At 39.8% G+C, this 23,662-nt stretch overlaps 1 protein-coding gene across 4 annotated transcripts in view; it reads left to right on the top strand.

Annotated features, from left to right (window-relative positions):
- The window catches only part of RAPH1 (Ras association (RalGDS/AF-6) and pleckstrin homology domains 1), a 77,415-nt gene extending 54,189 nt beyond the window's left edge, over positions 1-23,226 (top strand). For all 4 annotated transcript variants that reach the window (XM_080669740.1, XM_080669739.1, XM_080669738.1 and 1 more), the window contains 10 exons: positions 796-873; positions 1,235-1,394; positions 3,802-3,923; positions 5,534-5,599; positions 6,668-6,811; positions 7,876-7,986; positions 11,849-11,947; positions 12,930-13,050; positions 14,214-14,356; positions 18,927-23,226. In XM_080669740.1, coding sequence (XP_080525866.1) covers positions 796-873; positions 1,235-1,394; positions 3,802-3,923; positions 5,534-5,599; positions 6,668-6,811; positions 7,876-7,986; positions 11,849-11,947; positions 12,930-13,050; positions 14,214-14,356; positions 18,927-20,903 — 3,021 coding nt within the window. In that variant the 3' untranslated portion in view covers positions 20,904-23,226. The remainder of the gene's footprint in view (positions 1-795; positions 874-1,234; positions 1,395-3,801; positions 3,924-5,533; positions 5,600-6,667; positions 6,812-7,875; positions 7,987-11,848; positions 11,948-12,929; positions 13,051-14,213; positions 14,357-18,926) is intronic.
- The last annotated feature ends 436 nt before the right edge of the window (positions 23,227-23,662 follow it).

The raw sequence follows: 23,662 nt of genomic DNA, 5'->3' as shown, positions 1-23,662 counted from the left end.
AATAGACTAATGGTTTAAGTATAGTTGTATTTCTTGATAATTTTATTACTACTTATCTAAACTTTATAAAGTAGAAGTTACTAGAAATTAAATATTTGAAAAATTATATTTAACTTAAAAATTATCAGTGAATTAATGAAAATAAATTTGAGTTTATTGACATGAGACATTGATTATATTGTGTGTTTTTTCCAAAGCAGAGTAAAACTTATAATGTAGCCTCTTCTATTTTTATTGGTATATTAATGAGGATGTACCTACATTTTTTTATTAAGGAGTTATATATGATTGCAAATAAATTGATACTGAGGTTTTTTGTTTTGTTTTGCTATTTTTATGATGATACGTTTTCAGTGTAAGAGAATAAAACATTAGTATGCAAAAGATGAATTGTCCATGCTTTGGAGGGGTATAAATTCAGAGTTAAGGATTGTGCAGGTGGCAGGCCCACAGATAACCTATATACATTCGTGTTTTCCCTACCCCAGAACCCCAAATTCATCTGCTTCAGATGGACAGAATCAAACTCATTTATCTACTACATTACAGGTTTCTTTTTCTCTGGAATATGGAATCTAGTCTTATAAGAGATCTTCCAGTCTGCATCTTTAAAAAGTTCATAATATGTGAGCTCTCACTTTGTGAACAGGGTTATTTAAAATACACTTTATATAAGTGAATGAAGTTATATTCTTGCTGAAATTCAATGCTAGCAACATCCTTAAGGATAAAAAGACTTCTTTTAAAAATCTCATTATTTTAGCATTAGTTTATCTGAAGTGCTTTTGTTCACAGGAAGAACAAGCAGCAAAATTGAAAGCTGAGAAGATCAGAGTTGCCCTAGAGAAAATTAAAGAGGCACAAGTGAAAAAGGTGATACTTGGATTTTTTTATCAGTTTTACAGAGGGGTATTTCTTCCTAATATATTTTTCACATGTATTTTTTGTGGATAAAATGCATTTTAAAAGAAGTAAATTTCTGATTTTAAGTTACCGTAACAGAGTAAAACAAAATAATCTTATTATAATCTTAATGTTATAATTTTAAGGAGACTTTAAATTTTGTTTATGTAGGTTATTTAATATCTAACTTTAGAGTATTTTTGTATAATAAATTTAAGTTTGTTTTAATTTATATTTAACTAAGGGCATTACTAAGAGCATTACTCAGTTATTGGAAGAAGTTTCTAAAATGTCTAATTTTTGGTTTGCATTTTCTTTTTGCCTTTTATAGCTAGTTATTAGAGTCCATATGTCTGATGATAGTTCTAAAACAATGATGGTGGATGAGAGACAGACAGTGAGACAAGTGCTGGATAACCTGATGGACAAATCCCACTGCGGTCACAGTTTAGACTGGTCACTGGTAGAAACCATCTCTGAGTTACAAATGGGTTAGTAATCTCATTGCTTCACTCACTTTTTAATTTCTTTTTAATTCTAACAGTTTTCGTGTTGATAAAAGCACTTGGACACATATTTATATTTTATCCCCTATAATATAAACTTGACTTTTTACATTATCTTTTTTTTTTCAAGTATTTTGAGATTTCTTTGAATATGAGGTATCTAGTTGAGTTTAGATTTTCTTATAGAACAAACTTTTTTTGTGTGTGTGTGTTTTTTAAGATAACAAAATACTATTTCCCTTCAAATAAGAACTGCATAGATCAACACATTTACTGAAGACCAGTTTATTCACATTTGTATTGAAGTCTTTATTCCTGCATTTGATTTTCAGGGGACAAATAAAGCACAACTATCTTATTTTTAGTTAGATGTATTATGTCTTAATTTCCTAAGACTTGTAGTTTGGTATGGTGTCATCTAACTTTAAACATCCTCATTTTTTATATAATTCTTGACTCTTAAAACGTGTTGTTTTGTAATATTAGTTGTATGATTACAGAAATCTTGCAGTAATTATCTTAGCATACTTAATTGAATCAGTAATCAATTTTAACTTGCTATTTTACTTAAAATATGTATTTGCATTTCTCTTACTACTTACTATATCTTTAAATATTCACAGCAATTTACAGAGAAATAAAAAATTTAATTATTGACCCCTTCTCTCAGAAAATATGTACACAACTCCCAAAACTAAGCCGTAAGTTGTTAGACCATCATTAACATGAATAAAAATGTATTCTCGTAATACTCATCTATAACTCTTCTTAATTAGAAAATTTGTTTGAGTTCATAGATGTAGTAGCATCATGATACACAGAAAATGTTTGGAATATTTTTATGATCATAGTTTTAAAGACTCACATTTGTAATATTTCTGTATTACCTCTTATATAATTGACTATGGTGTCATAAGTAACTATTGTTTAATCATATATGGCACAGTGCTTCAACTGTAGTATGAGGTGAACTCATAAATACAGAGATCAGACTGGTTGATTGCCGGAGGGGAAAAGGGTTGTGGAGCTAGGTGAAAAGGGTGAAGGGATTACATACAAATTGATAGTCACAAAATAGTCACAGGGATGTCAAGTTCAGCATAGTGACTATAGTCAATAATATTAATAAGTGTATATAGAGCCAGGTGGGTACTTGAAATATCAGGAGACCACTTTGTGAAGTAGTATATGGTTGTCTAACCATTATGCTGTACACCTGAAACTAATAAAAAATAATAGTGAATGTTAACTGTATTTGAAAAATAAAATTTAAAAAATATATATATGTGGTCATTCATTCAGTATTTGTTGAATGAATAAAAGAAAAAAAAACAAGGGGCTACTAAGAGCCCATATAAGATGGTGGAAACAAATTATGATAAATGTAAACTACTCAATTAAACAAATATTATTAGAAAGGATGAATAAATAAAATGCAGCTGTTTGCTGTTTTTAAAAGACCTATTATCTAAATACACATAAGTAAAAGGAATGTGAAAAGACACTAACCAAAACAAAGGTAATTAACTTTGTTAATAGCAGACAAAATAGACTTTTAAGCAAAATGCATTACTAGAGATGAAGAGAACACAAATATTCACTAGGAAGAGACCATATTTTTAAATTTTATCTAATAGCATTAAATTGTATAAAGCAAAACTTGACAGAACTACCAGGAGAAACTTATGTCAGCCTTCATAGTAGAACCTTTTCAATGATCAGTACAATCAAGCAGACAAAAAAGGATACAGGAGATTTGAAAAATAATTTGTTTGATCTATGAAATATATTTAGAACACTATCTAATTACAGGAAAATATACATTCTTTTCCAGCAGAAGAGGAATATTTCTAAAAATTAATTTTAAGTATGAGGCCATAAGCAATTCTCAAAAAATTTCAAAAAATTAGTATCTAAATGGGTTCTTTGAATATATATGTTCAATCTAAAGGTCATGTGCATTGATTCCTAATTTGGAAATTAGAAAATATGTCTATGTTTAAAAGTAAAACCCATGACTCAAAAAAGAAATTACCTTGGAAATTTTTTAAATTACAAGAACTGAATACTATTGGAAATACTTAATATCAGAATTTATGATGTGCAACTAGCTTATTCTTTTTTAAGGATGAATGGGAAAAGGCTGAAAGCTGAAGAAGGCTTAGATTCCAGTTCTAATTCTTCCATGTAGCAGGCGTGACCTTGCTAAAGTCACTTACCACCATTAGGGCATGTTCCCTTATTTGAAAACAGGTAGAAAACTTCTAAGGGCCCAGGACTGTAGTGTCAGTAAAGATTCTGTGGTTCTGCTGTGAATTACTTGCAAGGTTTCATATACTTGATGCAATTCTGATGAGTACTAACAACGTACTGGTATTTTATTTTGGGACAGAGAGAATCTTTGAAGACCATGAAAACTTGGTTGAAAATCTTCTTAACTGGACAAGAGATAGTCAAAACAGGCTTATGTTTATGGAGCGCATAGAAAAATATGCACTTTTCAAAAATCCACAGGTGAGACTCAAAAGCACAGAGGTTGGTGTTTTTAAATGCGTGTATTGTTCTATCATTGCTGAGTTGGTAGAGTTAAAAGATTGGCAACCACCTGGTTGGTATACTGTGGTTGTAAGCCCCATGGGAGAATTCACTGCTGCTAAGATGGAGAGACCACTGGGCCCCGTGGTCAGGCCCCAGGGAGGTTATCAGCCCAAAGAGCCGGATGGGGGAGCCCTTGGGGCAGCAGAAGTAACTCCAGGGAGTTTCCAGGTTTCTGCTCTATTCCAGAGCTGTGTTCAGTAGCTGTTTATTTGGTGAGTTTCTGTCCATCAAAGAAAAGTACTTACATATTTAAGTTTCTCTATTTCAGCCATTTATCCAGTTGAGATTTTGATTTCTTTTTTAAATTATTTTTTAATCTTAGTAACCTTGATTATAAATGGTTCCACATTCTAATACATGTGACCTTGATTTACTTGGCATCTTTGCTTATTTCAAAACAATGTTTGAGTTAATACTTTCTATTGCCCAAATCCAATATAAGCGTAATATGCAAATCTACCGAACTGCTGAACAACCAGTTTATGACATGCACTGACCACCAGGGGGCAGATGCTCAATGCAGGAGCTGCCCGCTGGTGGTCAGTGCGCTCCCACAGGGAGATCACCGCTCAGCCAGAAGCCCGGCTCATGCTAGCAAGTGCAGCGGCCGTGGCATGTGCCTCTCCCGCCTCCACTGCAGGCGGATGGTAAGGAGCGAGGGGTCCCGAACTGCACGAGCCCCAGACTGCAAGAGGGGTGTTTGACTGCTGGTTTAGGCCTGATCCCCGGTGAACGTCCCCCGAGGGGTCCCAGACTGAGAGGGCACAGGCCGGGCTGAGGGACCACCCCCACGTGCACTGGGCCTCTAGTATTTTATAAAAAATCAACAGGCAAGAGAAAACAACCCCACTATAAAAAGTAGTAATGAGGAAAAATAGTAACAGTGTTAAAGGTATTGAGTAGTCATCCTTCAGGTGGCTTAATCACGACACATCTTTACTGGATATTTTAAGTGAAGAATACACATTTGGGAATATGGATAGATATTTTTATGGGTGATTGTTGAAAATTTTTTCATGAGGCTAATAATTAGAATTCATATTTTAGTTGAGTCACCAAAATGAGATTATGGTAGTCTCAGAGAATTTGGGATTTCTTCTTTAAAACCCAGAACATAGAATTACATTTTCTGCATCTGGATCAGTTAAGCTCAGCATATTTTAAGGAAATTTGCCTTCTTTGTCATACTTAATTTGTAAACCTTTCAGGTCCTGAAAACACTTATAACTTTCATTAGATATATCAAAACATAATATTGTGGCATGTAGTATTACCTCAGGATTTGGGGGAGAGCACTTACGTTGAGCAGTTCAAGATGAATGAACAAGGTAAGGAAGAAGCCACTGTTAGCCGTTTAATGATGGTGTCCCTGCACAGGTTGCTTTCCAAAGAGTATTCCTTTTCCTCTACACAGCCGGAAACTGACACAGAGGTGCTATAGCTCTAGAAGAAATCACATATGCTCTTGTGCCAAGGGAATAATAGAATGTGTTTATCCTTTAACTTTCACTTATTTATTTTTCCAGAACTATCTTCTGGGGAAAAAGGAAACAGCTGAGATGGCAGATAGAAACAAAGAAGTGCTGTTGGAGGTATGACTCTTCACTCTCCATTATAATATTAAAATATTAACCACCATTTTTTGTAAGTCAGTTATGTCAATGCAGTATGTTTATTTTTGCAGTGTAACTAGAGAAGACTATATTTTTCTATAGCCTGATGGAGAGAGTTCAGCTGGTGTACTAAAAGGGGCATGAGCTTTTTGGGAGCTGATGAGTGGGAGAAAAGGCAGGTCAATGAAGCATATGATTGTGCTGTTTTATCTGCTTACCCAGAGAGAAATTTGAATATAAGTAGCTGTTTACAAAATATTTCAAGCCTTAGTCTTACTGAATGTTTACAAGCATAATCATTTTTAAAAATACATACATCTCCTTAAATTGAAGAGTAGTAAAATTCATATTGAATTTTTGGCTTTTGCTAATTTAAGAGAACTAAGACCAAAGACGTTCATATGTTTGAAAACCTGAATAAATGCTTACTTATAACAAGGCAATTACCAAAGTGAAAATCAGCACTCATCTTTTTATATGCTACTCACTACAATTAAGAAAAACCCTTTTTATAATTCCTAATTTTTCTGTACTTCAGGGAGAGAGAAATTAATTTAGGCTCCATATGTCCTATGTTAATCTTTAGTGAGTATTTCTAAAATTCCTTTACTAAATACATGGTTGCTTTTTATAATCATTCGCTTAGCATGTTGCTTTCTTTTAAAATGCATTCCTATATTGCTTGACAGCTAATCTAAATATGTTATTAATTTGGAAAAATATAAAGTTCAGTGCTTATGTTAGTTCTGACACTTATTAAATTTAGTATAACCTGTGCTGTTTACAAATGCATTTAAGTGTCGTTATATGCAACTCAGTTGACATTTCATCTGTTTCTTCAAAACTGTGAAATTTCACAGGAGCTGCCATAGCAGTTCTGAAATCATATTATGTTTAGAAAGTTCTAATTGAGGTATAATTAAATAGCATGGTTTTAATACAAAGCCATTTTGGTTTAATTACTGTGTCATGCATTTCACAGGAGTAAACACAACTTTGTTCTGAGAATCCAAGGATCATATGTCTTTCCAACTTATCTTCTTTTAGGAATGTTTTTGTGGAAGTTCTGTAACTATACCAGAAATTGAAGGAGTCCTTTGGTTGAAAGATGATGGCAAGAAGTCCTGGAAAAAGCGTTACTTTCTCTTGCGAGCATCTGGTATTTACTATGTCCCTAAAGGAAAAGCGAAGGTGTGTCCCTTCTGCTGGCTTTTGAGTTTTTTCATTGTGCTCAATGATTTTAATTTGTAGTGAGTGTGCTGACAAGGTGAATCCAGGCTGTGATTTGTTTCTACTTCTGTAGGACATACAGAACATTGCTTTGTTTACTGATCTGTTATAAAGAAGAAGAAACCGGAAAATGTTCGCTCTCTGCCCATTAGTTGGGCCCATCTCCATTCTCTTGCCAAATTTGAAACCATCCTTTTATGTATTATTTTTTGGGACCTCTACCAGAGTAGTTATTGCTGCTTGTTGTTTGGGGAGAAGAGCTTTCTGGGATTATGGATGTTTCAGCCTTACCTATCGCTTCTGTGCTTATGGGGGGCCAGCACTGTTTTAAGCTCCTCACTGTATCACTTCTTCCAGTCTTTATTGCCACCCCGAGAAGTATCTACTGTTGCCCCTATTTAACTGGTAAGGATACCCTGACTTGAAAATCACTGTGCTTGCAATATGTGTGGACAGACACTGAACTGCATTATTTTCTGGTTCTTTCCAGAGAGCTCTATTATACTAGATTATTTTTAATGTACTATACCAGTGGTCGGCAAACTCATTAGTCAACTGAGCCAAATACCAACAGTACAACGATTGAAATTTCTTTGGAGAGCCAAGTTCTTAAAACTTACACTTTTTCTAACGCCACTTCTTCAAAATAGACTCGCCCAGGCCGTGGTATATTGTGGAAGAGCCACACTCAAGGGGCCAAAGAGCCGCATGTGGCTCGCAAGCCGCATTTTGCCAACCACGGTACTATACCATATTTAAAGTTCCTATAAAATGCCACCCTTTTCCAAGCAAGTCAGTGTTAATTGTAAATGGCAAGACAGTTAGTAAAAGGAATGGCCTTTTTTGTTGCATCCTGGGTTAAAAAAGAAACATTTATAGAGAATCTCACTATCTTGTCTTCTGTAAAATAGCAGTAATTTCTACATGGTAAAATTTTCATTTTCTACTAGAAACTGTTATGAGTTATGATATTTGCTTGCTTACAAATTATTGTTAATTTATCCGTTGTCTGTGTTTTATCTTAGGTTTCTCGGGATCTGGTATGCTTTCTCCAGCTGGATCATGTCAATGTTTATTACGGACAGGACTATCGGAACAAATACAAAGCCCCAACGGACTGTTGTCTGGTGCTGAAGGTAAACATGTATCTCTTTTTAGGAATTTTAGGACTGTGTTATTGGACATTTTAGAATAGTTTGGATCTTCATCGAGTATTCTGGTTTTGCTTTTTTCTATAGATTTTTAAAGGAATAGTGAAGGATAGTGAATAATGTGCCGATCCTTAGCTAAGTAGCTCTTATTAGATTGATGCCACTAAGAAATGGATACTGGATCGTAAACTTTGAGTCATTATATATAAAATAGATTAGATTATAAATTTGAGGCTTTCATTTCATAGCAGGCTTATTTTAGGAAAACTTAGATCAGAGCCAAATAAATTGGGACATAAAATTTTATGTGGTTTAGTTTTCCTTCTGTACTTACTTACTCAGCAGAACCATCAGAGGGCACTGTGGTCAAAGTGGACTGGCTCTCATCTGGTCCATAAATACTTTTTGAATATTTTTAGTGAAGTTTTATTAATCTGTTGGGGCACTAATAAAAACAACCTGTAAAAATCCTGGATAATTATGGAGTTGATTATGTCTTTCTCATTAGCTCCATCCTAGTAACCCTTTGGTAGCTATTAGGTCTACATGTTTATGTCATTGTTTGATTTTGCTTTTCTGAGAATTGTCATTTGGGTTTGGGGTAGTGGTGTTTGTTTAGTGTTTTGGGGTGGAGTTTTTATTGCTTTGATAAAATTAGGTGTATTGTAACAGTAACCCTTTTGTAGGTAATCCTTTCTTGGAGAATACCGCTGTATCATTTAGGTTACAGCAGCAAATGATCTTTAAGTCAGTAGAAAGTAGCTTAATTCAGCAATTTTCAAAATGAGGTCTAAGGTCCCCTGGGAGTCCCTGAGGACCTGACAAGGGGTCCATGATGTCATAATTACTCTTCTAGCAATGCTAAGATGTTGTTTGCCTTTTACACTCACATTCTCTCACAGATGTATAATGGAGTTTTCAGAGGGGTTATGACATGTGAAGATATCTTTGCTCTCTTATGTAGTAAAATGTGTATTTGTATATTCTTGTATTTTAAGTTTTTCTAAATTTTAATTTCTTGTAAATATTAATAAACTTAACCCAAATAAGTAAAATTTATTTGGGGGATCTTATTACATGACAATAAGAGTTGGTTATTTTAATAACTCAGATTGTCAGTGAGAACCTAAATTCTTTCTGTCTTTCCCTGTCCCATTTTCCACATATCAGCGTATTCTCAGGCTGGCTCACTTTATAGTCACAGATGGCCACTGCAGTCCAGGCCTCACATGTGACCCAGAACCCCATCTGTCGATGTACACTTAGGTTGTTTCCACATCTTGGCTATTGTAAATAATACTCCAGTGAACATAGGGGTGCATATTTCTTTTCAAATTAGTGTTTTCATGTTCTTTGGATAGATACCCAGCCGAGGGATTGCTGGATCATATGGTACTTGTAGTCCTAATTTTTTTAGGAACCTCCATACTGTTTTCCATAGTGGCTGCACCAATTTACAGTCCCACCAACAGTATATAAGGGTTTTCTTTTTTCCACATCCTCACCAACAGTTGTTATTTATTGCAGTATTATCGTAATTCCTTTTGCAGCTTATAAAATTCTTAGGGTAAGAATATTTTTGTTTTAAGGGGTTCTTTATTTTTTTGAGATTTAGAAGGATCAAAAGTATTAGAGTGGGTGGAATGTTACGTTTTTATTTTTTTACTTCTTACATGTTAGTTGAGGGAACTAATTTTCAAGCCTATATGTGTTTCCAAAGTAATAAATGGTTAGTATACATTCAGTGGTTTTCCTTTGGCACTTTGACTGTGATTTTATAGCATCACTTTTAGTTACAGAGTTTTAGAAATTATCAGTCTCAATCTAATGTTTGGCATAAACAGAAAAAAAATAATCAAATAGCACAATAGTAATCCAGAATTTATTGTATTCTTAAATGTTTTTATTCTCAAAATTTTTACCTTTTATTAAAGAATGCAAACGTCCCAAATCAGCATCATTTTAGAAGTGAAATAATGACCTTCCTTTTGGTGTAGCTATTCATTTGTTTTGGAAGCAATTGCATTATATGTTCTCTTTGGAGTATTTAATCATTTAAATGCGAAGCTTCTGATTTTTAGCAAAGACTACCTCTTTCATACTTGCTCTTAGCTCTTGTGCGATTTTAAAAGTGGTGGAATAGTATTAGGGAAAAGAGAAGAGAGGCAGCAAATTTGGAAGAAAATTTCACTTTTTATAAGGCAGTAGTATGGCATAATATTTAATAGCATGGATCCTGAAACAAGATTGCATGATTTCAAATCCTGATTCTTTCACTTGTTGGCAAATAACTTTGAATGTGGTCCTCACCCCTTTGGGCCTCCATTGCTTCTCAGATTGTGGAGGTAATTATATGTGACTCAGGGTTTTCATGAGGATGGAATGAGCTAATATATGTGGAATATTTAGCATAATGCTGGTGCATGGTAAGTGCTCAATAAACGCCACTTTTAATAAAATAACATTATATTAGTGGAACGGGCATTCTCCTGCGATATTGGCACAGAGCCTGAATGACCATAAGAAGGCTATAGAATGAATGCCTTTATTACATGGGAGGTTGAGAATTTTTGAGGTTCTAAAATGAATTTTAAACTAGCAAGTAATCTGCAAACACTCAAACAATCATATCATATAATACTCTTCAGGGTGTTATTTTGATTCTCAGGTTAGAGACGACAAGAGAAGGATAAAGGATAATTTCTCTGATTTTCTCTGATGTTGTGTTGATAAAAACACTCCCTTTGTGTAGAGAAAACACACACTGTCTCAGGCAGGGCCACTGCTACAGTGGAACACCCTTGGTTTTAGCCCTACTCTCAGGAAATGGAAGAAATTAGTCAAGAACGGTTTGTAAATCACTGTAAAGGGAGGAGTAAAGGCGCAGAGCCATCCTTAGCCCCTTGTTCAGATGTTTGAACCCTGCTGGTGAGCAGTGTCTCAGGGAAGCAGGAGATGGACAACAGCTCTTTTAGCCCTAGTTGGCAACACTAAAGAAAGCTTTTTCAGTCAGCCCATTTTATCTTCACAAACTGGCCTCTTCTGTTTTGTATCCCAGCATCTACTTGAAGCATCTGGCAAATAGTTGTAGCTCAATAAGAATTTGTTGAATGAATGCATGAATGAAATTCCCCTTCCTCCTCTTACAGAAAAGTACATGCTCTTCTGCCTGTCCTCTGCTCTTTCAAGATTGCTATGGTGGTTGGTTATAATGTGATTCGTGAGGAGAAGGGCATGTATTCCAAGACAAGGCTGTGGAGCCTATATTATCAGGAGAAAAAACTGTTAGATATTGTTTTGCTCGCCTCTGATTGTTGAAGGGTGATGGTTAAAACTGACTGTAGCTTTCAATAACTAAATTGGTATTAAATGTCTTATCCTAGGAACTGAGCTCTAAAGCAATGTATAGAATAGAATAAATGAATTTACATTTCTCTCATTGTAGACCAGAGAAACCGATCTTTAACAATGCAGATATACAACTTATAATGGTGCCCACATATTTCTGCTGCATTGTTAACTTATTGATTTCATGGATTTCCACAACAAACGAATATGGTTAGAGAATTTTTAAAACCTCTTATAATTGAACATAATTTAAATACTTTAGGTAAAATATAGCCATTTAAAAAAAAATGTTCAGAATAACTAAAAAGAGAAGTCATAATTAACAGTCATTACATCCAAAACTGAGTGTGATTTAGGGTTTTCTTCCCAGAGAACAAGTGGTTGTGGCCCAGTGGAGTTAAAACAACTTAAAATCTGTTCTTGCATTTTGCAGCCCTCAACTGAAAAGTACACTTAGGTCTCCAGCAGACTCAGTTTAACTTTGTCTTTAATCTTGCAGCACCCACAGATCCAGAAGAAATCTCAGTACATTAAATACCTTTGTTGTGATGATGTGAGGACCCTGCACCAGTGGGTCAATGGTATCCGCATTGCAAAGGTAAGTTTTCTTTGGATTTGATGATAGAATAATGAGGTACTTAATTATATGGTTTTGTCATGATAATTATTCTGGTTGTTTCATGTTTATGATTTTGCCAGTGTCTGGTTTTCTCAGGCCTTATGTTTTAAATATCTTCTTTTTTTTCCTTTGGGGCTAGACATAAACTTTTAATAGTTGGTATCTATGGAATAATACTGCTAGTAAAAGCTTGTCTAGCGTCAAAAGTGATTTATTTTGGCTTTGGAGCATGTATTATATGATTCTTATGTAGCAGAATTCAGCCTAGACAAAAGAAATTGCCTTGCGGGGGGTGGATGAATAAGTGGAGTACAGGATTTTTAGGGCAGTGAAACTATTCATACTCTCGGTATGATACTATAATGATGGGAACATGTCATTATTCACTCGTCCAAATCCATAGGATGTACAACACCAAGAGTAAACCTAAGATCAACTACAGGCTTTGGGTGATGATGATGTCAGTGTAGGTTCATTGATTGTAACAAATGTACATTCTGATGGGGAGTGTTGGTAACAGGGAGGCTGTGCATGTTTAGAGGCTGGGAGTGTTTGGGAAATCTCTGGAACTTCCTTTCAGTTTTGCTGTGAACCTAAAAACTGCTCTATAAAAAAAGTAAGTCTTAAGTCTTTTAAAGCACATTTTGAAGATGATTATATTAAGTAACTGGAAATAAAATTTATTATAGCTATAAAATCAAAGTTGCTTGAGGAATAACTGAAAAAAAACTTTATATTGATAATGAATACAATCAAGTGTTAACTTATTGCTGCCTTTGTAAAAATGAAGAAAAATAAGATTATAATTTACTGGTATTAAAAGTATTTTTGAAGGATTATTAGGTATTAATTTTAATGCAGACTATGAATCAGTAAACGGAAATGTACCCCCTTTTCTGCCTCACCCGGCTGTATCATGCCCTGTGAAGTTCAGATGTCCTCACTTACTGCTTCTGTTTAGTACGGGAAGCAGCTCTACATGAACTACCAAGAAGCCTTAAAGAGGACAGAGTCTGCTTGTGATTGGACTTCCTTATCCAGCTCCAGCATTAAATCGGGATCCAGTTCTTCCAGCATCCCAGGTAGTGTGAAAAGCCAATGCAGTTTACTAGCAATATGAAGGTGTCTGTAGAGTGCTAACAGACCTGGTTGCTTCAGCATGATTCCTAAAAACAGCCAACCTAATTTCTAAATTATAAGAAATAGGTACATGAGCTTTTTGTTTGTTTGTTTGTTTGTTTTACTTGCTAGAGGGAACAATATCCTGGGCAGTCTAATAATATCCACATCTCATAGAGTGATTGGATAGGACTAGCTGTAACAGTGGCATCTCTACCAGATGTCAGGTGCTTCTGCATGGTTATCTTACCTGGCTTGGAGTCCAATAAAATCATCTTCCCAGTCCCCTCGCCCTGGGAGTCATTCAGATTACACTGTACCCTCAGCCATTCCCAGCTCCCCTGAGGACCTGCCCTCGCGCCTTGCCAGGAGGCCAGGCTGTCAGTGCAGCTGCTGCCCTGTGTGCCAACACCTAAGCCCCAGGAAACACACTTCCCACTTGGGAGTCAAATTCTAAGTACTGTTCGTTGCCGGGGACAAGGATGTGATCATCACCTATAGATCTAAATTCCTGAGTGCTCTCAGGGATGGCCTGGAGCAGGGATATATAAAAAGATTTAATTTTTATGTAATAAAGATAAAATTGAAAAAAAAGTTCACTGCTCTATTGATGGTTCATTTTCTTATCTGCTCTTGGCAGGATACCAATAATATCATATGAGCCTTTTATTGTAATTATCAGTCTCTCATGGTGAACTGTTTTAACAGCATCAAGATTTCCTATGGTAGCCCCTAAGGCAGTGGTCGGCAAACTCATTAGTCAACAGAGCCAAATATCAACAGTACAACGATTGAAATTTCTTTGGAGAGCCAAATTTTTTAAACTTCTTCTAACGCCACTTCTTCAAAATAGACTCGCCCAGGCCGTGGTATTTTGTGGAAGAGCCACACTCAAGGGGCCAAAGAGCCGCATGTGGCTTGCGAGCCGCAGTTTGCCGACCACGGCCCTAAGGTAAAGGGAAGTTTTCTAGTGGAAAATATGGGTAGTGCTTTATATGAAATGCATAAGTAACTTGTTGCTCTTCTGTAAAGCACCTGGTCTTGTGTAAAAGATCTGTCTGAACGTACATATTCATACTGTCAGAATGCGGATGTAATACTGTTTTTGGAAATATATTTTAAACAGAGTCTCAGTCAAATCACTCAACTCAGTCTGACAGTGGAGTGTCCGACTCCCAGCCAGCAGGACACGTCCGTTCCCAAAGCATCGTGAGCTCCATCTTCTCCGAGGCCTGGAAGCGAGGCACGCAGCTGGAGGAGTCCAGCAAGGTAACCTGTGGCCGTGGAGAGAGAAACCCGTGGTGGTGCGTGGGTTTAGCTTGCTGCTCTTCATTCCTTCATTACGAGTCTGTCTTGGCTCCACATGGTACATTCTCTGGTTTCTCCTCAGAAATGGGTATTTGTGAATGGGCTCTAGTGACTACGATTTGGAAAAACAAAAAACCCTGGCAGTGTAGCTCCTTTTCAGTGGCTCACATTTTAAGAAATAGCGATTTCCCCTCCTAAGTCAGTTTGAGGAGAGCACCACCATTCAGTGCCAGTGCCCTGATCTTGCTGCGAATGGTTGATTGTTTCTTTAGGTGTTATTAATTTAGTTTATTCAGACTGCTTTATCTTCTTTTCTTCTATGCTTTTTGACATTTCTCTACACATTGATGAATTTTCTCCAATTATTGTATATGTGGAAGGCTACCTTGAAATTAATCCCCTTAAAATTTTAGATCCCTAAGCCTTGCATAGTAGCTTGTTCAGTGCCAATGAAGGACCAGTGTAATTATTGCAAGACTATGTGAAAAAATGGAGAGGTTCTTTAGACGATTGTAAAACACCATATCGAATTGCCTCTGAAGTGTGTGGGCGAGGGTGTGTCCTGGCCACATTCACCTGCTCACGCCACTACTGAGGACCCAGTGGCACATTTGGCCTGACCATTTTGTTTTTACCCAATAATAATTTTGATTTTTCTGTTCTTTTGGTCTGAATCACTTATTCAAGTACATTCACTAATGAGAATTAAATGGTTGTTTTCCCTTGGTTTATTCCTTTATTTTAGTATTTAGCCCTCGGGAAGGTGGAGTAGGCATTAGTAACCCAATGTGGAGGCCTCTTTAGAAGTAAATATTTGAGAATTGGTTCTAATGGCCTAAATTCTCAAAGCACTTACAGTTTAACTTCCTTATCAGAGACTGAAACTTTAAGAAATAGTCCTCTCCTTTCTCCCACTTAAGACATCTTTAATGTGCTTGTATAGCAGGGGAAAAAAACAACAGCTTTTTAAATTCATATATTCCCTTGTGTCCAGAAAACTCCAAAATGTAATATTTATATTTTTACGTAAATATTTAAGGAGAAGCAGTAATTCAAAGAATAATCTTGAATTATACTAAATAACTGTACTTTATCACATAATATTGCCAACTACATTTCTCAAGATGTCTAAGGCTCAGGTTAAAACTATTTTGATAAGTGCAGCTGGAATTTCAAATATTCCATGGTATCTTTCTATATTATAGCTTAAAATATTCTACAATCTGTGTGATATAGTTAATTGATAAACATTTTAAATTTGTGAACACAGCAATTTAAATAGGAATTAACTATTTTTTGTAATGGCTTTTGCTATTTTTTCATTGCTCATTTTGTTCTTGTTATTTTGATAAAGTATCAGACTTTGCACATGCGTTTTTTAGTGTAAATTATTTTTACATGTGAAAGTAATATCTTTTGATCAATTGCTTAATGCAGGAAAAAATATCCCCTACCTTGAATTCCCCTTTTAAATTCTTAAAATGTGATGGTTTTGATGACAGATTTACAACTCATATCGGAATCTTGCATATATCTGCTGAAACTATTATTTTCAAATGAAACATTATACATTTCTTTTGAATTAACTTTGAGACTCAAAATATATATTTTAATAGTCCTTTTTGTTAAAAATGAATTTCAAAATGCACATATATATAACAAAAATAGTTGAGAATATAAAGGCCATTTTTATCAGCATTTATTTTGTCTTTATTCTGGCCCTTTCTGGCATTGTGACCAACATTTTAGGATATTTTCTTGAATTTAATAAAGTCAGTGGGTGTGTTTGGGGTAGATGGAGGTGTTAACAACTAAAAAAAAAATCTATTGAGACACACTCATTAAGGGAAACCTTAAAATGTAGGTTTAGGGAAGATCATCATTAGTACTTTCAGTTATAGCTTTGTTACTTTGAACTATCAGAACATTTTAAAATTTCTGATTACATTGTGTTTTTTTAGAAATCCCCTAGAGCTATTAGCCCAAATATGAAAAATGAGTTTAATCTTATTATTTACTGAATATGGACCAAAAGAAATGGAAATTTTTTAATGCCTGATAGCAGTAAACAAAATTCATATATTTAACTTTTTTTAACATACTGTATTTTGTCAGAATTTGAAGTTACTGAAAAAACTGTTCTAAAACGCTCATTTGTTTTTGTTGTAATTTCTGATGGTTCCATTTTGCATTCTTAATCTTGTTAAGAGAAAATAGAACTTGTCCTTTGTGCCATCTCAAGTCAATCACATTTTGACATGAAACATATAGATGGATGCCTGTCAGCTTTCTCTGGAGGGAGAGTATTCAGATATTTGATATTTCTCCCAATCCATGTAAAATTCTATTTTTAAAAGTTATGCTAATGACTTTGTTTTACATGTACTAGTATATACTGAAATCTTTGGAGACTTCTAGGGTGAGCTCCAAAACTAGACTTGAGAATCTTTGGTGTATATGCACATTTACTTGGTGATTTGTGGTACTTCTAAATGTAGTTTAAAGTGGCTACTGACCTTTAAAATGTGTCATTAGTATTTGGAAGTTGTGAAACAGAATTTTCAAGTTTAGAGGTTTGTTACTAGACACTGAAACTGCATGACAAATATCTGGTGTCTTAACTAATTAGATCTGTTGTATTTGTTTTCTTGTTGGATAGAATAACAGTTAATCATTTTTAGAAGAGTTTTCGATTACTTGCCATAAAATTTGTATGTGTCTCAGCTTGTGGTAGTTTAGAAGCAAAGTTGGCATTTAACTAGTTCGTTCCCTTTGGTGTTATTGCTAAGACAGCTGAAAACTTAGTGGTATTGTTTCAAGTTCACATAAACCTAAATCAGTTAAGCAGAGTAACCTGTGCTTAAAGTACTAGTCCATTATATGTAGGCGGTTTTATTTGAAAAGGTAAAATAATTATCTAAATTATATCTTGTTTTAAGTCACCAAAATGAATTCAGTATTATTTAAGAAAAACTAAGAGTTGTGAAGATTGTAAGATATAACATAAAATAAACAGCTTTAATTTCCCAGAAAAAAAAAAACAACTTGGATAGAGTGGCCCCCTTTCTGGTGCTAATGAGTTGATGTATGTAGTAGAGAAGCAGGTTTACACTGCAGACATCTGAAGGGAAGCCTTCACCTCACTGAGTGTTTAATGGAGCTGTGCATGTGCATTGTAAATGAAAGGCCAAGAAAACGGGAGCGCATGCCCGTCCTCAAGCAGGGCAGTCTCATTGCAGTTTCAGGAGCGTGCGCCCTGCGGTGCAGCAGTGACGATGTGTTTCTTCTGTGACCTCAGTCTCAGGTGCCAAACGAGAAGGCCAGCACAGCTAAGGTCTACACCCCTGCAGCCGCCAAGACAGGGTCAAGTTAAGGTCAGGGGCTGCTCTGTGGAAACACATTAACCTGGGTGACTCCTGTAACCACGTCTTGCAGACTAATGCTTTCACTTTGATGTGCAGTTTTAAAAGAAACATTCGAGTGTCCTGATGAGCAATAGAATTCAGCCCTGTAATGAATGAGCCTTCTAGTTCACTAACCTCAGCTTTCTACATGCTAATTAGATTTCATTCATAATTGAAAACAAATGGTTTTAACTTGGATCTTCATAGGATATTCAAAGAGCCTAAAAGATGTACCCAAAGTTATTAAACAAGGGTCCTTCCTCTGCTCTTTTCAAACATCCTTGAACCACATCCATGCATGAGGAGTTCCAGGAAATCGTGACCCAGTGCGGTAATTTGGGCCATGCTAAGAGGTGCTCTGTGGCTGGCCAGCAGGTTGTTGGCGAAGTCTAGCTCCCCTTTCTTGACACATTTCCTTCAGCCTTCCAAAGTTTCTTCTCTTTGTCTTCTGCCTTTTCTGCCTGATATTATGATCTTTTGCTGTGATATTTATGAGCATTTCTTTGTGTATTTTCAGTAAAATGTAAAGAATGTCCCCTCTTTACCTGCATTGCTGGACTTCTGTGTATGTTGGATGTGTCTCGCATGAGCATGAGTGTGTGTGTCAAGCTCGTTCACTCCTGTGTGACTGTGCATGCCCGCTGAGCATTCTTACACTCTCAGTGTCAGCTTAGTAGCATCAAAAAGCCATCCTCGTTCTCAGAAGGCCCTCCATCAGCACTCCTAAACCCAGCCAGGGCACCTGCCTGATGTGGGTGAGTCATGGACTGAAACGGAACTCAGCTATCACATCTCCCCGTGCCAGGGTTTGGGTAGGGCCAGTGCTCAGAGGGAGGGCTCCCATTTGGGACAGCCTGCCACCATCAGACAGCATTGCAACAGGAAGTTGTTCCTAGATTGTTAGGCAGTCTAGCTATTTCAAAGTATTGTTGGATAAACAGACTTGCCCTGTGCCCTCGCTGCCCAGGGAGCCGGATTTTAGCCTTCCTGCCTTGCTCATCTTTATGATCACAGCTGCTGCGCCTTTTCATGCATGTCCCTGAGTCCTTGCCTTTTATTTTTACCCATTCACAGCTGACCTCGGTAACTTTTGCTATGTTTTCTCTCCCTTTTTGTATTCCTTTTAGGCCAGAATGGACTCTGTGAATCGATCCTACACTTCACTTATAACCCCTTTATCCCCACAACCTAAACTAGTCAGCCCCTACACGGCCTCCCAGCCTTCCCCTCCTCTCCCACCCCCACCCCCACCCCCACCCCCACCGCCTCCACCCCCGCCTCCACCTCCCCCTCCTCTGCCCAGCCAGTCTGCACCTTCTGGGGGCTCAGCAGCCACAATGTTTGTCAAGTACAGCACAATAACCAGGCTGCAGAACGCCTCTCAGCATTCAGGACCCCTGTTTAAGCCCCCACCATCCTCTGTGATGCAGCCTCTGTCCTCGACCTCACAGCCAGCAAAGCCTCAGATCCCGGTGCCCCCCAACGGAGTTGTGCCCCCACCCCCGCCCCCTCCACCGGCCCCCACCCCTGGCTCGGCGATGGCCCAGCTCAGACCCTTGCCTTGCGCCCAGTCCCTTCCACAGTTCAGCCCCCCACCGCCTCCACTGAAGATTCATCATGTTCCCCACGGTATTCAGGCAGCTCCTCCGACACCCCCACCCCCTCCGCCTGCCTCTCCCCAAGCTCCTCCTAAACCTCTTGTGACCACGCCGCCCACCGGCACCAAGACCGTGCCCCCCGTGGCGACACAGGCCGCGCCACCTACCCCTCTTCCTCCAGTCCCCCCAGCTAAAAAGCCGGCTTTTCCCCACATCCCACCCTCTCCAGCTGCTGCTCCTGGTCCAGTCCCCCCGCCCACGTTCCCCAAGCATCAGAGCTTCGCTGGGAAACCGCCCCCCTCTCCGCTGTCCCCTGTGCTCTCGGTGGTGAAGCAGATGGCCAGCCAGTTCCCCCCACCTCCCGCGCCCGCAGAGCCACAGCCCTCAAAGCCGGCCACAGCGCACGTAGCCCCGCAGTCCCCTCCTGCGGTGAAGGCAAAGCCCAAGTGGCAGCCCAGCGCCATCCCCGCCCCTTCTCCAGACTTCCCCCCGCCGCCCCCCGAGAGCAGCCTGGTGTTCCCTCCTCCCCCCCCGCCCCCGCCCCCGCCCACCCCTCCACCACCCACCCCGCCACCGCCCGCGACGCCCACAGCTTCTGCCCCTGACAGAAGTGGGTCTCCCGGCAAGAAGACGGGCAAGACGTCCAGCCCCGGCGGGAAGAAGCCTCCCCCGACCCCACAGCGGAACTCCAGCATGAAGTCCGGCGGCTGCGCAGCGCCCCCCGAGCCCAAGAGGCCCTCGGTGGACAGTCTGGTCAGCAAGTTCGCGTCGCCAGCAGAACCCTCGGGGTCTCCCATCAAGGACACCCCACCGCCTCCTGCGGCGCCCCCCAAACCTGGGAAACTGAACCTTTCCGGAGTCAACCTTCCCGGAGTGCTCCAGCAGGGGGCGATGGCAGCAAAGGCCTCGGTCCTGGGTGGGCGTGGCAAGGACGCCGCGGTGGAGTTCCCTTCTCCTCCGTCGGACTCTGACTTCCCACCCCCGCCCCCGGAGGTGGAGCTCCCCCCGCCCCCCGTGGAGATCCCCGCAGCCTTCCTGGGAACCGCTTCTCCGAAGGTGGCCGTCGTCAGCCCGCAGCCGCAGCAGTGGGCCAAGCCGGCGGTGAAGAAGGCCCCTCCGCCCACGCGGCCCAAACGGAACGACAGCACCCGCCTCACCCAAGGGGAGCCCTCGGAGCCGGCGGCCCCCGCGGTGCCGCCAGTGCCCACCTCCCCCAAAGCCAGCCTCGGGGTGCAGCCCGGGTTCCTGGCCGACCTCAACAGGACCCTGCAGCGGAAGTCCATCACGCGGCACGGCTCGCTCTCCTCCTCCCGCGTGTCCAGAGCAGAACCCACGGCCACCATGGACGACATGGCACTGCCCCCGCCTCCCCCCGAACTGCTTTCTGACCAGCGGAAAGCTGGCTACGGGGGCAGCCACATATCGGGCTACGCCACCTTGCGGAGGGGACCCCCTCCCGCGCCCCCTAAGAGAGACCAGAACACCAAGCTCTCGAGAGACTGGTAGCTGCCGTAGGTCCGTATTTCCATGGTTTCTGTCATCACTTCTACAATCAGCTCGCCTGATCATCTAGAGTTCAGGTGTCAGAGCCTTCTGGTATGTTCTTCAGGTAGAGTGCAGCTCTGTGTGTGTGTGTGTGTGTGTGTGTGTGTGTGTGTGTGTGTGTGTGTGCGCGCGCGCGCGCGCGCGCGCGCATATGTAGAGCTGGGAGTGATTCTATTTATTCCCTTTCATAATCTGAAAACGGATTTTGTGTATTTCGGGCAGAAGAGGCATGGAAGGGGATGTGTCCTGTCCCTTGCGATTTCTATTATCTGTCATGTGGATTGGACCAAAAAACAACTTCTGTTGACTTTAGAGGGTGCGTTCTAGGTCTCCCTGTGCGGCTCCCGTGCATGTGACGTGTCGTACACCGAGGAGGAGGTGTACCATGTGCTGTTTCTCCGTTTGAAGACAACCACGGCGTTTGGTGTGTCTGTAGGGCTTTTGTGTTTGTTTTTCCCCGGTTGGCTGAAGTTAGAACTGCTTGATGGACACTTCATGACTATACAGAAAGGGGCACTTTAATCAGGAAAACCTCTCCGCTTCATAGCACGGGTCCACAGTGCAGTCTGGGGGCTGTCAGACACGACACGGCTGTGCGGTTGCAGTGCTGCCGCAGCGACCCGCCGAACCTGGGATGTTCTCACAGGTAAGCTCTTTGCCTGCCACACGTGGATAATGTGCTGTAATCTTGGGTGATTTTATGCTGTTGGAATCCTTTCGTGGGCTTTGTGAAACTTCACTGAGCTGGTCTCACCATCCTTGCTGCGACTCCCTGTAAGAACCATCCAGCACAGCACCCTGGAATGTTCCGCCCAGTCCGTCTTTGGGTCGCTAGTTACCTTCTAAGTGTGCTTTAGGTAGATGTTGATCTTAGGGATCGGTAACAGTTGCTATATCAAGTATTCCCATCCTATGTCCAATAGAGTGCATCATAATGAAAAGCAAAATCACCTTCTGAAATGTCCATATTGCTCTCTAGAAGGTTGGGGTGATTACAAAAGGAACAAAATGGCCCCTGTCCGGTGTCATTGGTCGGTTGCACATGGACTGTGATGTGTACTACCCAGAATCTCTAAGTGTGGGACCAGCGTGGAGGGCGGGGAAATGAATGCGGTTGGTACTGGAGCGCAGACGCCTGCTGCAGCCAGGTGTGGGCAGCCGTCCGGTTCCCAGGTTCTCGGGAGTAGTGCAGTCCAAGCACAGCGAGTGGCATTACATATTGTGCATGTGCAGTTTGGCATAACATGAAATCATTGCTCTAGTGACACAGCAATCCTGTATGCTTCATGCTACACTTCAGGCGCTTTTTTTCCCGTGAATTTCCTTTTGTTTCTGAGAAAAATGTGATAAATTGACCATTAGGAATAAAAGGCAATCTCAGAGCTGCTCTTAAACGAACAAAAACTAGCTCCCCCAGGAGTGATAGCGAGCACATCTTACAATGAGAGTCTGCCCGTGTGACTAAGGATGACAGTGCGGAAACCTGCTGACACTGCCCCTTAAGGAAAAACTGCCCATGCAGTGGAGCAGACAGCAATTAGAGAGTAAGTGGAAGTTTGCGGTGTCCCGATACCCCTATAACCCACTCCAGTGACGTGCTGCATCATAGAGTAAATGGCACCTACCTCTCCGTTGCCACATCTGCAGGATATTGTTCAATCTATTCACGTGGTTATAGAGCACTAAGAACATACACCATTGTGCATTCTTTTTAAAGCCCTGCTTCTTTAAAAGATACTTTTTGGGTCTTTTCAATTGTTCACAAGGTTTGTGTGATATTGTTATGCTTATGAAGTGACCTTTAACACATCTGCATTATTGATTTAAGCACGCATAGCAATTTGCATAACATTTGAGTACAGATTGCCAAGATTCAGTGTGAATCACCCTTTTTTGTGAAGTAAAAGAGCTACTAAGAATCCAATGACATATTCACTAGGGGTTTTTACTGTGGTGTCATTTTTACATGAAGGTGGACAATGCCCTCAATCGGTGATTTGAACCCTAAGACACGGCCTGTTGTTTTTCAGTGTGGGCTTTCCTGGGTGGGACTTCGTGCTGTCAGTGGCGATGACAGCCCTCCGAGACTGATGCTTTTGGTGCATCGTTCTCCCGAAAGAGCAGACCACCACTAGGGCACCCACAAGAGAGCTGGGTCAGGGGAGGAATGTCATTGATACCCCAATCCATGGGCATGTCTGACAGTAGGCTGTTTACATTTCTCCAAAGATGGAAAAGGCTATTAATCTACTTTCCCCCCCTTTGTCATGGTGAAACAACTGAATCATTTAAAAAGAAAAAACACTTTAGATTATACTTCCAGTTTTAGCTCCCTGGTGGAGTTTTTTAATTTGGATTTTTATTGGGATGAAGTTTTGTGGGGTGTTTTGTTTTTGAGACTACTTTTGTTATTTTCTCTGGTGTGTGCATGGTAAACCCTATTGCCAGATGACAACTAGCTCTGTGCCTTCTTTCACTGCCTCCTGCTCAACAGCATAGATTCTCCAGGTCAAAGAAGAAAGTCTGGACAGCTGACTTGGCTGTACTGAATATGGACAAACATCCTGCTGTTGAAGGCAGTGCAGACAGTTGCCTATTAGAGCTAGTGACTTGGTTAATTAACTTAAGGTGTCACTAAACACCCTACAATTAACATTTTGGTACCAACTCTGAAGTCAGCAACAACTTCCATCGGGTTTATAGGCATTAATATAAACGTT

This window comes from Plecotus auritus, assembly GCF_963455305.1.
Source record: "Plecotus auritus genome assembly, chromosome: 5".
Taxonomy (NCBI): domain Eukaryota; kingdom Metazoa; phylum Chordata; class Mammalia; order Chiroptera; family Vespertilionidae; genus Plecotus; species Plecotus auritus.
The sequence above is the reverse complement of the archived record's forward strand: the minus strand, read 5'-3'. Positions and strand labels throughout refer to the sequence as shown.